Source organism: Pogoniulus pusillus, chromosome 4 (assembly GCF_015220805.1).
Source record: "Pogoniulus pusillus isolate bPogPus1 chromosome 4, bPogPus1.pri, whole genome shotgun sequence".
Taxonomy (NCBI): domain Eukaryota; kingdom Metazoa; phylum Chordata; class Aves; order Piciformes; family Lybiidae; genus Pogoniulus; species Pogoniulus pusillus.
Window position 1 is genome coordinate 14,576,035 of NC_087267.1, and position 14,438 is coordinate 14,590,472.

At 40.0% G+C, this 14,438-nt stretch overlaps 1 protein-coding gene across 1 annotated transcript in view; it reads right to left on the minus strand.

Moving 5' to 3' along the window:
- Positions 1-8,894: 8,894 nt before the first annotated feature.
- Positions 8,895-14,438, minus strand: part of LRIG3 (leucine rich repeats and immunoglobulin like domains 3) — a 43,541-nt gene continuing 37,997 nt past the window's right edge. The window contains exons 16-19 of the mRNA XM_064142237.1: positions 14,176-14,334; positions 12,967-13,110; positions 12,598-12,879; positions 8,895-11,029 (exon numbers count right to left, since the gene is read on the minus strand). Coding sequence (XP_063998307.1) covers positions 10,785-11,029; positions 12,598-12,879; positions 12,967-13,110; positions 14,176-14,334 — 830 coding nt within the window. The 3' untranslated portion in view covers positions 8,895-10,784. The remainder of the gene's footprint in view (positions 11,030-12,597; positions 12,880-12,966; positions 13,111-14,175; positions 14,335-14,438) is intronic.

Below are 14,438 nucleotides of genomic sequence, written 5' to 3' on the forward strand. Positions count from 1 at the left end.
ATCTTGTTACAGTACAAGGCTTACTCACCAACCCTTACATGGCTAAATGTTAGTTAGGCTTTTAGCTAAATCTGGTTGTCTAAGGTTGTCACTAGAAGTGTGGGCATCCTTGAACAACAGTGAAGCTCCTTCTCAGGTGATTTCCAAGAAAAGCATGGAGAAATATCTCCTGATATGCCACTTAGTTTGAAGGAAAACAAGACAGTTACCAGAGGCTACAATTCCAACTTACCATCAGCTAAAATGACGGAGGAAGAACCCAAGCCATAACTACTACTTATACCCACTTGTATGAGTTAAAACCTCCACCAAAGTCACCAGATTGAGCAGCATGAGCCCCTCGTGGTGCAAGTAAACATATAAGCATGTCTTCAAGGTTTGTGGGTTGGATGGTACTAGTACAAGGCAGTGAAAGTTCGTAATGAACCATGGCACGCCAACGTCCAGCCTACACAGACAGCTGCTGGGTTGTCTGGACTTTCTCAGGGCTACCTAGGAAATTATCATCTCTATATAATCTTCCAGTTGAATTTACTGAAATAGTCTCCACATTTTTGAAGTCTAACAGTCCTTGTCAGTCGATGATCCTGTTGTATATAAATAGCAGACTACTAGAAATAAGTTTAAGTGAAAATACAACATTACCATGCTTAAGAAATTGTGTATTTTCAAGCAGCTAAAGGCAGAAAGAGCACAAAGATGCTGATTATGCCAAACACTCATTTTTACCATTCTTTTAATGCCAGCTTTATGTGCAGCTGAATGGTAGTCACTGTATCTGTGGACTGTATTATTGTGTACGGTAACTTGGTATTTTGTTCTAAATCACATTTCTCTAATGAGGATTGAAGCAATAGCTAAGAAAGTAGTTCTTAGGCTGAGCTCATTACTTGGTTCTTTAGCAGTAATAATTCCCAGCATTGATTATAAGAAGAGGCAATATTCATAAAAGCAGTGTTCCAAGAGCCCAACTTTCCTTTCAGTAGTTCAGCAGAACCAGCTCATTAAATTCTCTCTAAGATACCTCTAAATGTTTTGCCCTCAGCTGTTGTGTGGCAATTCCTGACTAGTCCTACATTCATGGATTCAAAGGGAGCAACCAGAAACTATATATTTTTCTGGAGAAGGGTGGTCTAAGTCCTTATCAGGCTCAGCACATGTTCAGGCAAAGTCCAGTTCCTTCAGGGCAGGTAGAAGGATCATCATGGCCAGGCAGGCTGGATGGGGGCAAGCTTGTCAGCATGGACCTTCCAGTCAGATTTGCTGTATTTCTAAATATGGCCATATCTTTAAATGACCTAGGCACAAGAGAAAAAGTGAAATATCTAAATGTTTTGCCTCTTGTAACTGGTTCCACAAAGAAACACAAATGCAAAGGTGCTGGGATGAGGCGCCTTTCTATTCTTGCCTAGTGCACACCACAGCATTCCAGCTCACTGCTGATTTCTCTTGAAGACAATGTGCAGCTTGCCTTAACCTTCTGAGAAGCAGAAACTCATAGTGGGTAAGTGAAATGGCATTCATTGTTATCTGAAGTGCTGGTGTGAAGTTTGGCATGGCTCACAGGGCTGGCTTGTAGTTGCAGAAGCAGCAGCCTATTTGCTTCAATTTGAATGCACACATGCTTTCTCTAAAGCTGTTTTAGAGAGGTTATTTTGATTTTAATGAGGCTTTTTGGATTTTTTTATTTGTTCAAGTAGCTGAATTAAATCATGAAAGTTGTGAACCACCTAGGCAACTGTTCAGGAAGAATAAGCACATGCTGCCTCTAGTCCCCACTCGCTATGCACACATATGTTCATGTGCTCACATATTCGCATTCATCATTTATGACTTTGTTTCCACCTGCACTCACATGGCTGGGAATTTACAACAGCACTGAAAAAGTTACAAGCAGTATCTCAGAAATTCCACATTTTACTGAGCAGTGTTATTATGGTACATTTGTCAGGTAGCCAAGTGCTATGTCAGACCTGTAATTGATTTACAGCAACATCTGCAAGGATATTTGGAGGAGGAAAAAACCAATGTTCACTTTTGAATCCAGTGCTTCAAATAAACTAATGGTAGTGGGAGATTTGCAACCAGAAAACACAGAAACAAACAACGTGTTTAAAGGCTGTATGTTTTATATATGCTACAAAGGAGGGGGGGAGTGCACTACTTTTCACACAGAAGAATAACAATAGCCTTTCCAGGCATGTTTTAAATTGACTATATAAAACACCTGGCCCTAAAAAAGCAGACCTCTTTCTTTCTTCTTTTCTTTTTTCTTTCTCTTTTTCTTCCTGAGGAAAGCATGAAGCTTAAACAGGAAGCCCACATAAGCTCAAAACCCCTTTGTGAAAGACCCCATTATTAAAAAGCCAAACCAAAACAACCCCCAAAAAAATCCCAAACAAGAAAACTCCAAAGAGCAGATGTATATAAGAGTTACTTTTTAATTACTATGAACCATATGAGCAAATCTCTATTCTTTAAGAATGTTTTGTGAAGAGCAAAGAGATCCAACACTGTGAAAAAGTTGGAAAGGTTTTAGTGAAGAAAAGAGGTAGGAATACCTTTCTCAGGTCTGTCTCATCATCTTCTGCATACACACTTGCTTTTCTGCTTGCTTATCAAGCATTTCCTTGAAAGACATTAAGATGTCAAAGAAAGCAGGGAAGATAGCTGATGAGATTTGGGGATGCTGAACATGATTTCCATCATCCAACATTCCAACATTCAACACAGTACTGTTTACATTAATGGGCTTTTTTCAAAAGTTTACTTGGTTGGTCAAACATTATCAACTTTAAGAGGTTCCCTCAGCTGCCTTGTTTGAGAGATGATTATGTAATGTAGCCTTTTATTTGCGCTTCAGTTAACTTGGAGTGATGATTTGGGCAGTGCTCACACAGTATGGAATTTGAGGCTCTGTCTGAAAACATTTGGGCCCAGTAGTTAGCAATGATGAGGTTTGTGAGACAGCAGTAGAAAAAAAAGGCCTCAGTTTTATCTAAAAGGTGATTAACCAGGCTGCAGTCTGCTCTAGGTGAGCCCACTTTAGCAGGGCAGTTGGATGATATCCAGAGGTCACTTCCAACTGCCACCGTTCTGATTCTGTAGACTTGAGGAGAGAAGGAGTTTAGAAAGGGTTATGGAGGTTAGTCCTTCACATCTATGTGAGCAGAAATCTGCTGGAGCAGGGCATCTCTGTTGTGGCAGTCACCATGAGAGTGGGGCTGTCAGTGCAGTTCCTCTGCCTGCACTGCACACAAGGGCACCCCTACAGAGTCCACGCAGTGCTTGTTCAGAAGCAAACCACCTTTGGTTATGCAGAAAGTGCAGCTTCCTATAATTCTCAAAGTGCAGCAAGAACAGAATATTTCAGATTACACAGAAAAGTACAGAGCCTGACTCTATGACTACAGAAACTTGAGTCAAAACTGCCAGGAGAAATATACTCTGGCAGCAAAGAGAATCAATCTGCAGGGACCTGTCAAATGATGAAGTGGATTTTGGGAAGGGAGATGTGTGGTGGTGAGACAACAAGCCCAGCTTTGCCCACACCATCCTCTGAAACTGGTCTGTGTTGCCCTGATAACCCAAAGCACTCTGCAGTCTGTATTCTGGATTGAACCAGGCTCTTCTTGGTGATGCCCAATGACAGAAAAAGGGGCAATGGGTGGATGTTGAGGCATAGGAAGTTCCAAGTGTGAGCTGGAATAGGTGATCCTGCTCTGGCAAGGAGGTTGGACTAGATGCTGTTTCAGGGTCCCTTCCAGCCTGTAACATTCTGTGATTCTGTGGTTCTGTTTCTGAATGGAATAATGAGAATTTTAAAATGGAAATGAAAATATATTTGAAACTAAAAGCAATATAAAGGTAAAAAAGTAAAACATTTCCATATTTTCAGATTTTTTTTTGTGTATTCTAAGCAGATGAGTAAAATGAATTCATTGGCTCAGCATCACAGAGCTTCTTTCTGATTTTTTTTTTTTCCATTTAGACCTACTTTGAGAGAAAATGCCATTTCAGATGAAGCTGCTATAATGTGCCAGTAGGTGAAATGACACAGTTGTTACAACCTAGAGAACAATAAACAAACACCTTTTTAAAATGAGGCACTTAAGACCTTCCATTTACATTTAAAGCATGAATTTATTCATTAGGTTAAGACAGCTTTCTGATTAGTCATATTTTCCATCATCACCATCAGTTTACTACTTTACCTACCGTGTGGTCACAGTTATATGAGACTTAATTCATTCTTAGTATTTTACACATAGCTTTTGTCCCTGTGCCAAAAGCAGATTAACTTTTCCCTGCTTACAGCAAACACCTACAAGGCTGCTGTGAGTGCCCCTGACACTTTCCATTCTTTAGTTTACATGGGAGGCTGTGTAAGCTAATTACGATGGGGCCATGTTTCCCCTCACCCGAGGGAAGGTTAACGGAGAAAGAAGTTTGTGCTACTAAAGAACAAGATCAGCATGTGGCAGAAGCCAGGCTCTGGGCAGTTGGCTGCTGTAGCACTGATGCTCTCTTAATGCTTACTGGCATACATGCCCACAGCAGGTAGGAGAGCAAGTACAGTTTAATTTAAGTCAAGAGAGTAGCTAGCTTCAGTTATATGAACCCTCTTATTTATGAGTGTCTTCTGCTACTTTAACTCAAATAGCAGGTTCTTCTTTGCTCTGCTAGTAAGCCACAAACTCAACTACTGAACAAAAGCCTCATTTGGAGATGGGTTAGTTATTATGTGGTACCAGTGGATCGCATATTATTGTGTGTGAACTCTTAGGTTTTCAACTGTGTCAGGCAATAGTCTGCAAAAATCTCACTGCATGTAGCACGGCAGGACATGAGGTTGTAGTCAGGTGGGGGTTGGTCTCTTCTCCTAGGCAACCAGCAACAGTACAAGGGGACACAGTCTCAAGTTGTGCTGGGGGAAGTATAGGCTGGATGTTAGGAGGAAGTTGTTGCCAGAGACAGTGATTTGCCATTGGAATGGGCTGCCCAGGGAGGTGGTGGAGTCGCTGTCCCTGGAGGTGTTCAAGAAAAGCCTGGATGAGGCACTTAGTGCCATGGTCTAGTTGATTGGATAGGGCTGGGTGCTAGGTAGGACTGGATGATCTTGGAGGTCTCTTCCAACCTGGTTGGTTCTATGATTCTATGAGCAGAGGGAAGGAACTCCTGATGCTAAATGGAGGATCAAGTCTTTCTGCTTATTTCTACAGTAACAATGAAAGTTGTTTCACTCAGCAAACATTTCTGGGGAAAATGAGCTTATCTCTTCAGATGTAATTCTCCCTAGCACTTGAAGAGCTCTTTGTCAATAACATGTCTGCTATATGTGGACTGAGAATCAGACAAGTATCTCACCACGTATCTCCAGCTGAAATGTACTCTGCATCCTGCAGAAAATAGCACAGTTGCCCCAGTCAACGACTGATAAAGTGGCAGTTCTAACACCTTGATTTGCTTATTGAACTGCAGAGATGGGCTTCTGCAAAAGTCATATGATTCAATAAGGCCAAGTAAAAGATCTTGCACATGGGTAGGGCAATCTCCAATATCAATACTGGATGAAGGGATTGAGAGCAGCCCTGTGGCGAAGGACTTGAGGATACTGGTGGATGAAAAGCTGCACACAAGCCAACAAGGTGCACTTGCAGGCTATAATCTGGGCTGCATCAAAAGAACCATGGCCAGCAGGTTGAGGAAGGTGATTCTGATGCTTTGCTCTGGTGAGACCTGGTCTAGTGTCCAGATCTGGAGTTCTCAGCACAGGAAATATACTACTTGTTCGAGTGGGTTCAGAGGGATGACCAAATGATCAGAGGGATGGAATAGCTCTCTTATGAGGAAAGCATGAGATAGTTGGCATTGTTTAGCCTAGAGATGGCTCCAAGATGACCTTACTGCAGCCTTTCAATATTTAAAGGGGAGTTAAAAGACATAGACTTGTTACTAGGGTCTGTTATTAAGGCCTGGACAAAAGATCTTCTCACCTTGGTCAACCAAATAAAACCTTATTTCCAATACCATGAGATTTCACAATTCCAAGGTTTAAAATTAGGCAGAATTCAGTTCAGGATGTAGCATGTAGAGATGTTCAAACTGGAAACTCATGCATTCCATTCCTTGGTCAACAGCCCATGATCAATAATCAACCTGAACAAGTATAAGAAAGTCACTTGAAAGGCACTGTAGTGATGATTAAGGAAGAGTTATCAATTGAAGTTATAAGAGTAGTTCATAATTGTGAGTCATCTATGCTTCTGTTCTGTTGCATGGAAAATAAAATCCTGGACCCAAGTCACAGAGCCTGCATTTTTTGTTTACAAGCAGTGAACCTAAATTACTACCAACTTCACTCTTAGGTCCTGTTGTCCCATGGCATTGTTCAGTCACATTGATCACAGGCATTCTGACACATGTGGACCCCATGGACCACACGACTGGGAAACTATGCACTGCACCAGCAGTATTTAGTCTTGAACTGTACAAACACGGAATAACAAATGTTTCTTGTGTACCAGAAGAAGAGATTTTTAGATGCAGTAAGACACAACTCTCCAGCTGACATGCTCTTTGGTGCATAGCTGCTTTTGGCATTTTAGTGCACAGAGGATAAGTGGAATGAAACATATTAAAATGTGAGAAGTACGCATGTATTTTCTTCTATTTTCTCTCTCTCCTCAGTTATGCATTTACTGTATATCCATATCAAGAGCTTCAAGCTGTGACTAGACAGTCTCCACACACTTGCACCCTCCTCCAGCACATGACCACTACTGACTTCTTGCTTTCAACTACAGCGTGCTCTGCGTACTGAATGCATTTATTCTAGCCTGCAACCACATGGATAGGGCAAGCAAAGAAACCAACAGAGTATTGTGGGTTATCAAAGAGGGTCTCTAAAGGACATGTGAGTAGTACTGAACCATGAGAAAAAGCAGCATGAGAAAGGGGAAAGGCCTCCTGTGCCTTTTGGGTGATAGATAGGATGTACACATTATTTCAGTAGAACCACTGACTCCTCATACTTAGGCACAACAACCATGAGCAGCACGTTTCTGCCACATAAGGGATCAGACTCTATGGCTTTTATTCCTTGATGTAACACTTCTCTAAAATATAATAAAAGAAGGCATCTGGAAAGCTCTTATCTAAGTAACATCCTTTGTGCACCTTGTTACACATCGCTTTCCACTCCTTGCTCTTATTAATAATTTCACACAGCTGCTAAACTAGCATCCAACTAATCAGGCATTTTCTATGACAAAGCAGTACACAAAGTGAAAAAATAAGGGAGACTTAACTGAGAAAATGTAATTCTCTGTGATCTGTCACATCTGCGGTAAGAAGTCTTGCAAGCAGCAAGAGAAATTCCTGCTTGCATTTATACTAGGAGAAGAAACACAATCCCCTAATTATGGTCCTGCCTTGGCAGGATAAATCTCTGTTGAGTTTAATACTCTTGAATCTTAAGTCTTAGCTTAAAGCCTCTTCGAAGCAGTTCAAAGAGTAAGACCTAGGGTGTTCAAGAGTCTCCTAGACTGCAGTAAGAAAAAAAGAGGTGACACTAATGAGTCCTCAGTTAGAAAGATAGTCATACTCTACTGCAGAAACTTTGGGCCTGACTCTTTGCCATTGTGGCACTGTCAAGATCCATTTCCAATTAAGAATTCTGAACTACAGCATTCGGTCCCAAAATACTGTAGTGCTCCTAAGGTTTTGTGTGCTTGAAATAATAACAGCTTTCAATTAGGAAACTATGCAGGTACCCCCCAATGTCATCTGAAGACACACATTGAGGTTATTCAGTTAGGAAATGCTCTTTGAGATTCTGATATATGCTAACTCCATTTGTCTGTCAAAAACCAATAAAAATATTATTCAGAGCTTGCAAAAACTGTACCTCAGCAATGGTTTGTATGAGTTCATTGGGTAAAACATTTTGTTGTGTGAATCTTTAAGAAAATACTGCTTTTAAATTACATTTTACAAGTTTCAGATGAGCTCATGACAAGATTCCAGCTGCTACTGGTCATAAAACTGCAAAATCTCTCTTCTGGCATTCAGCAACACTTGTGTCTCATTCTAAGACTCTGCAGGGTAAGCTTTACCCAGTCTTAGCGGCAATTTATTTCCCCATCAGATCGACTCATGATTTAGCTTTCAGTTGTGTAAATACCAAACTACTAGCTCCTCAACCTCTGAATCTTCAGAGGGAAAAGAGGGACAGGGAAAAAAAAAACAAGGCAAGTTAACTTGCAAGCCTGTAAAACAGATGTTTGGTTACTTTTGTGGTCTTAAAAAAAAAAAGCTATTAAGATACTGCATTACAGATTGCTACTGTTTTTAAGTACAATCAACTTACTACATGAAAACTCACAGGCTGAAAAGAGAACTGAGGAGCACTCATTTCCATTTCTGGATATTTAAAGCATCAAATCAATTTTTAAGTCATCTGTATTTTTAGGAATGCTAAATGAAACTTGATGGGAAGCACTTAAAATTCAGTCATTGATCCTGTACTTGAGTACAGAGATCCATGGCCTTGGAAGATTAGGATCTTCATACTCTTCAACAGTGAATCAAAAAAAAAAGTACTTAAAGGGATAAGATGAAAAAGGAACAAAATTACATTGCCACCATTCCCAAACTTCCCCCACTACAGAAAATAAATTTAAAGCTTGTTTTTCATGATGGACCTCCTTTAATATGTGAGTTTTAAGGATAAATATTAGTTCTGAAATGAAAGATGTGCTTTTTTAACTTTGGGGCTTTTGGTCAAAAACCACTGTGCAGTTCCAAACGCAAGCTATCACAGCCTCAAACTCTTCTTCCTCTAAAATCATCAAGGTCACTTGGAAGGGGGGAGGGAAGAAAAAGGAGAGGTATTGAGTGAATCAAATTTATTACTTCTTGTCTTACTGACTTACAGCTTTGTGCTTAACCCTGGAAAAACATTAATCTCTTTCAAAATGTAGTTAATTATAATCAAATGCCCATATCAATGTCTGTCACCACATGAGCACATCTGGCAGCAATACAGACAAATTAACAGTGAGAGTCAGAAAATCTGGCAATATGATCAACTAAAGCATGCAAAATCCATTCTCTACACTTAGACCACCAGTGACTAAGAATGGATTAACTTCCTGTCTAATACTGGTGCCTAAATTAAAGGGAAATTGCATCGCAATCTGGGTACCAGGTTTCTGGCTACAAACAACAAAAAGCCCTTAGCTCAGCTACACCAGGCAGTGAAACCATTGCTCTACCTTTAGCCATGATGTCTGTGATGGCCTATTCTAACAGCTGCTTTTAATTTAGTTTAAAAGAAGCAATTTGGCAACATGTAAGCTTGCACCTTCAAAGTAAGCAGATTTTAAAAGCTGATGTCCTGTAATATTAACTATTTTGGAGTCTTGCTGTTTTAGTGCAGTGATGGCGACAGGATTCACACTTTTCTAGAATAGCAGGCATCTGTATTTAGAAAAACAAAGTAGAATGTTTTCACTTAGTTTTAATTACCATTTTATAGTATGCAACCCTCATTCTCTAACTTACTATAGTTAAAGGCATTTGGTTCATTACTGCAAATTTACTCCAGCAAGAACTTACAAATTGTTCAACTTGACTGAGCAGCTGAATAAAGCACAGATCTCATGTATAACCAGAAAAGCACAGCCGAGTAAGGAGCAGAAGCATGAGTTAAAGCAAATAGAACATCATGTACTTGGATTACCCTCTCATGTTGTGTGTGAAGTGGCTGCAAAGAAGGAAAAAGAAAAAAGAGAGGGAGAAAGGGTATGGACTTGGGTATGGACTGCATATTTGGAAAACACTTAACACTAAGGCACTTGGAAAAGAGTGGTGCTACCAGGCAAGATATCCAGTACTTACTTTCTTCTACTAAATAGCTTAAATAGTTTGATGTGGATTTTGCACTTGCTGTGCATATTCGCCACCAGAAGCATACATACTATTTGCACACAGGCAGGGGCAGACTGTTGGTAATACAGCCCTGTGTGCATGGAAGCAGAATGCATGCATCTGACGGTAGGCACCTGCAAAGTCAAAGATTTGCATACTGACTTTGGCACAAATAGCATCAATTCACTTTACCACTGGTCGTGGCAGAACCACACCCACTCTTGGTAGTTGAACTTACTTAACACAGTAAATCTAAAGATAAAAGTTTTAGCTAAATAAAAGTGCAAACATAACAGAAGGCATCCACATATGTAACACTATCTACTAAAAGAATCCACACTTTTCATTCCTCATACACTAATGTTGGTCTGAGACCACAAGGCAGCTTATTTTATTAAAAGTAATGTGCAAATAAGATGCATGATACCTGCAAACAGCAAGGAGTTGCCATTTGTGAAAAGGTACAAGTAACAGTACAAAATTAGAATGTTTTTACTACTCATTTCAATAAAATGAAGTCTGACGTAGAAAATACATATGCTGTATTATTTACACCATTAATTTACAAAAGATATTATTTGCATAAAACAAAGCTATAAAATAATTAGAAATAGAGCATTATTATATGGAATGTTCTCCCTGTATTAAAACATAAGAGTGTTTTGGCAATCATGTTTTATATGAATTAAAAAAAAATAATTCCTTTGTTTGTTCTGAATTCCTAGCATCATGTGCTTGCTTTCTTCCCCTCTTCTTCTCCTTAACCACTGTTTAAATAAAATTCCACGCTGAGGTAGTAGTATGCAAAGTGTTTCTTTGGTTCCAGCAATCAATGGCAGGTCCAAAAGCAGCTATGTATCCAAATCACAGGATTGGAAAGCAGAAGTCCTAAAGTTTTCAAATGATTGTTTGTAAGTATAAATGCAATCTTCTCCTTTAGAAACTGTCCTTTCTCTTCTATCTTCGTCTGCTTCTGCACTGAAGATCAGTGAGGCATGGGGATTATTATAGGATGTTTTTGGTTGGTGGTTTCCTGGCTGTCTACGGCTTGAAAGTGAGTCCAGCCGAGGCCTCCATAAAGGCTTCCCAAATGTTCCTGAAAGACAGTAAATGTACAGAAATACTTATGCTGACTGTTTTGCCTCACTCAGGGCTGCACACTAACAGGCAAGCCAAGCATCAACACAGGCAAAAGTTCACAGAATCATTAAAGCTGGAAAAGACCTGCAAGATCATCAAGTCCAACTGTGAACCCAGCACCACTATGCTCACTAAATCGTGTCCCAGAGTGCCATACCTACACATTTTTTTTAACACTTCCAGGGATGATGACACCACCTCCCTGGGCAGCCTGTTCCAGTATCTGACTGCTCTTTCATTAAAGAAATGTTGTCTACTATCCAATCTAAACCTCTCCTGGCATAACTTCAGCCACTTCCTCTCACCTTACTGCTGGTTACTTTGGACAAGAGACTGGCCCTCACCTCACTAGAACTTGTTTTCAGGTAGCTGTAGAGAGCAGTAAGTCTCCCCTCAGCCTCCTCTTCTCCAGACTAAACAATTCAAACTCCCGCAGCCTCTCCTCATAAGACTTGTTTCCAGTATGTGGGTTTGTATGTGTTCTACTCAAAACCATCAAACTAACACACAACTTTTAGGAAGTGTCAAAGGTGAAGCAATTCTCTTTTCCTTTCCCCTACCTCTCCCTGTAGTCTGGATCAAAATTCTAATGCCTCAATTAAACTTCAGCAATAATTTTGTCAGCTGTCTCAGCCTGTCTTTGTAGGAGAGGTGCTCTGGCCCTCTGATCATTTCTGTCGCCCTTCTCTGGACACACTCCATCAGGTCTATTTACTTCTGTCTGTCAGGCCTGCATGTTCTTTGTAACTGAGACATTAAAATCTCCAGGTGATCTAAATATGCTCATCATGTAGTTTTACTGTAATCACTTTTCTGTTCCTGAACTTCAAATATTTGGGATGTTGTATCTAATGGTTTTTAGAAGTCAGGATTCCTGAGAAGCAGAAGAGTGCTCACAGTTATACGTGGAGGTGGACCATCTCAACGGACTGACACAACTGACCTCAGAACAACGTTGATGTATGTCAGTTCTGCTTGTGACCAACCTCAAGATGCTCCCTTTGTAACAAAGGATAGAGCCTGTCTCTTGGCTAACTCCCAATAGGACCCAGAGGGCACCCTGAGTTCTGGGGTATCCAGCTGTCCTCATGCACTACAGTGAAGAGACAGCAAGCCTATGTGTACAGTTCAGCTGTGTGATACTGCAGTATTGCAAATTAGAGAGAAGAGAAGGGAAGAAAGCAAAAAGACAAGAATACAGGTAAATGTCAAGGACAACATAAACAGCCTTTCCTCTGCTACTTTCTGTCTCTCCTCTCCTTGTTTCTAAGGTATTTGTATTCCACATCCTACATTATCTTACTAAATTAACAGACACTTGCAAAAAGAAGCTCATGCAACATTGCACAAAATATTTTTTTTCACAACTCTATCTCTATGAGCATCTAAAAACTACTACAGAATTACCTATTCTAAGAGTGGGAAATAAAAAGCTGACAAATCAGTTTTGCTTAGCACTGGGAGTAGAAAATGAGAGAGTAAGGATACCAGAAGATTGAATAAAAGCCAACAGCCAGAACATACCCATGAAAGTGCTGTTACTGATAACAGATGAGGGTTCCAAACATCTGTTTAATTCAAATGTGTCTGAGTTTGGACTTTTGCTTTTTAGTCCAGTTCCTTCATTCTGAGTATAAACGGAGTTAATCAATTTGCTACTTGCTGCCTGCATCCCAATAATGCCAACACACTGGTCAAAGGGATCTTCCAGTGGAGGTGAGTATTGATAGCACTCCTTTTTCTTTAAATATCCAGACTCATAAGGGTCCAGGCATACTGTTCTTTGTTCTTGGTCAGGGCTGCAACCTGAAGAAAATGAAAAATGGTTTTTATATACATTCATGATATAGCACAAGATCAAATAATGAATTCCCCATCCCACCCTCTACTTACCTGCACTGTATGCTTCAAAAGCCTCAGAGCCATATGTGTTTCCTTTTAAGTACAAAGTCCCTGAAGTCCCCAGATAGTGGCAGAGGAATGGATCTGCAACACCATCCAAGTCTGTTTCACTTCCATTATCTAGATGGCAAATGCCTTAAAAATAAAACTGACATGTCAGTGTATGGGCTTTCCTTAAACTTCACCTTATAGTTTCTTGCGTAAGTTTTGTTCTTTTAAGAACCTCATCTGTTCCAATGAAATTTCATAGTGTACTTAGAGTTTAGTTAAGTTTAACTTAACCTTTTGATGAAGATTCTAATTCTAGCAAGTGTTCCGTTAATTAGCTTGACAGAGAATGAGTCACACTGCTTCATTATACAGTCTCCAGCATACAGAACAAACTCAATCCCATCAACTTCCTCTAAAGCACTGGAAGCTAGGCTTATGCTCTGCCACAGAGCCATCTTTTGGAGCACTGAGTGCTAACAAGTGGAAAATTCTGAGGGAATTACTGGTTGCTCTAACAGCTATACTTACGTTCTCCTCAATAGTTATTGAAAGCTGTGGACATGGTCTGTGGTGCTTGCTTCACAAAGAAGCTGTTCCTCACTACTCTGCAAGGCAGAATTATCTCACCAACTGCTCCATTCTCACCTGCTCCAACTCCTGACAGCACCTCAATCACAATTCCTTCCCAGAGCAATAGGCCTTTTCCCACATAATGTAAGAATGTTCTGGATTTTCAGGGTCTAAATGTATAAATATTAAATACTGAAGCTTTCTAACTTAAATCCTTAACTGACTCTGATCCTAATGACTCTTCTAACAGGACAACTTAATTAGTTGTATTATACTAAAGCTGAACTAGTGATATCACTCATTACTACATTCTATTAAAAGCATCCTTTTCAAGTTCTAACAGAGGAAGATATGCTATTGTAATTCCTTTTGGATACTCTTGTTCTAGAAATGTGATCATCAGTTTAAATTTATCCTCGAGAGTAAAGAAGATCTTTACGATTTAAACAAAGCCATAATGTCATTTGAGTGAACAGAACCAAGTTCCCATTACTATCTTGTTGAAGCAATAACTTTAACATCCTCTTTTAAACTTTGCTGAAGACATTTCTTTAGTGTGATTTCTGAGTCAGAAAGATAATAGCCACACTGTGGCTACTCAACCAACATGGAAAATCTGCTTAATATTTTTACACATACCATTACTGTCCCTCTGCTGCAAAAAATATCCTCCCATGGAAGATGTGAGGAACTGATGATGACTGCCATTTTCAGATGAACCACATCCATCCTGCCTTTCAGCCAGTGTCCCCTGGGATGACAGGTAACTTGGGATGTCAGCAGGCAAATTTGTTTCATCTGCGGGGACCCAAAACAAGCACAAATGCCATCAGCACACCTTAGAGCTTGTAGAAGAATTTTTTTCACTTGTCAGCAAACTGCAGAAGGTAACAAACAGTTCA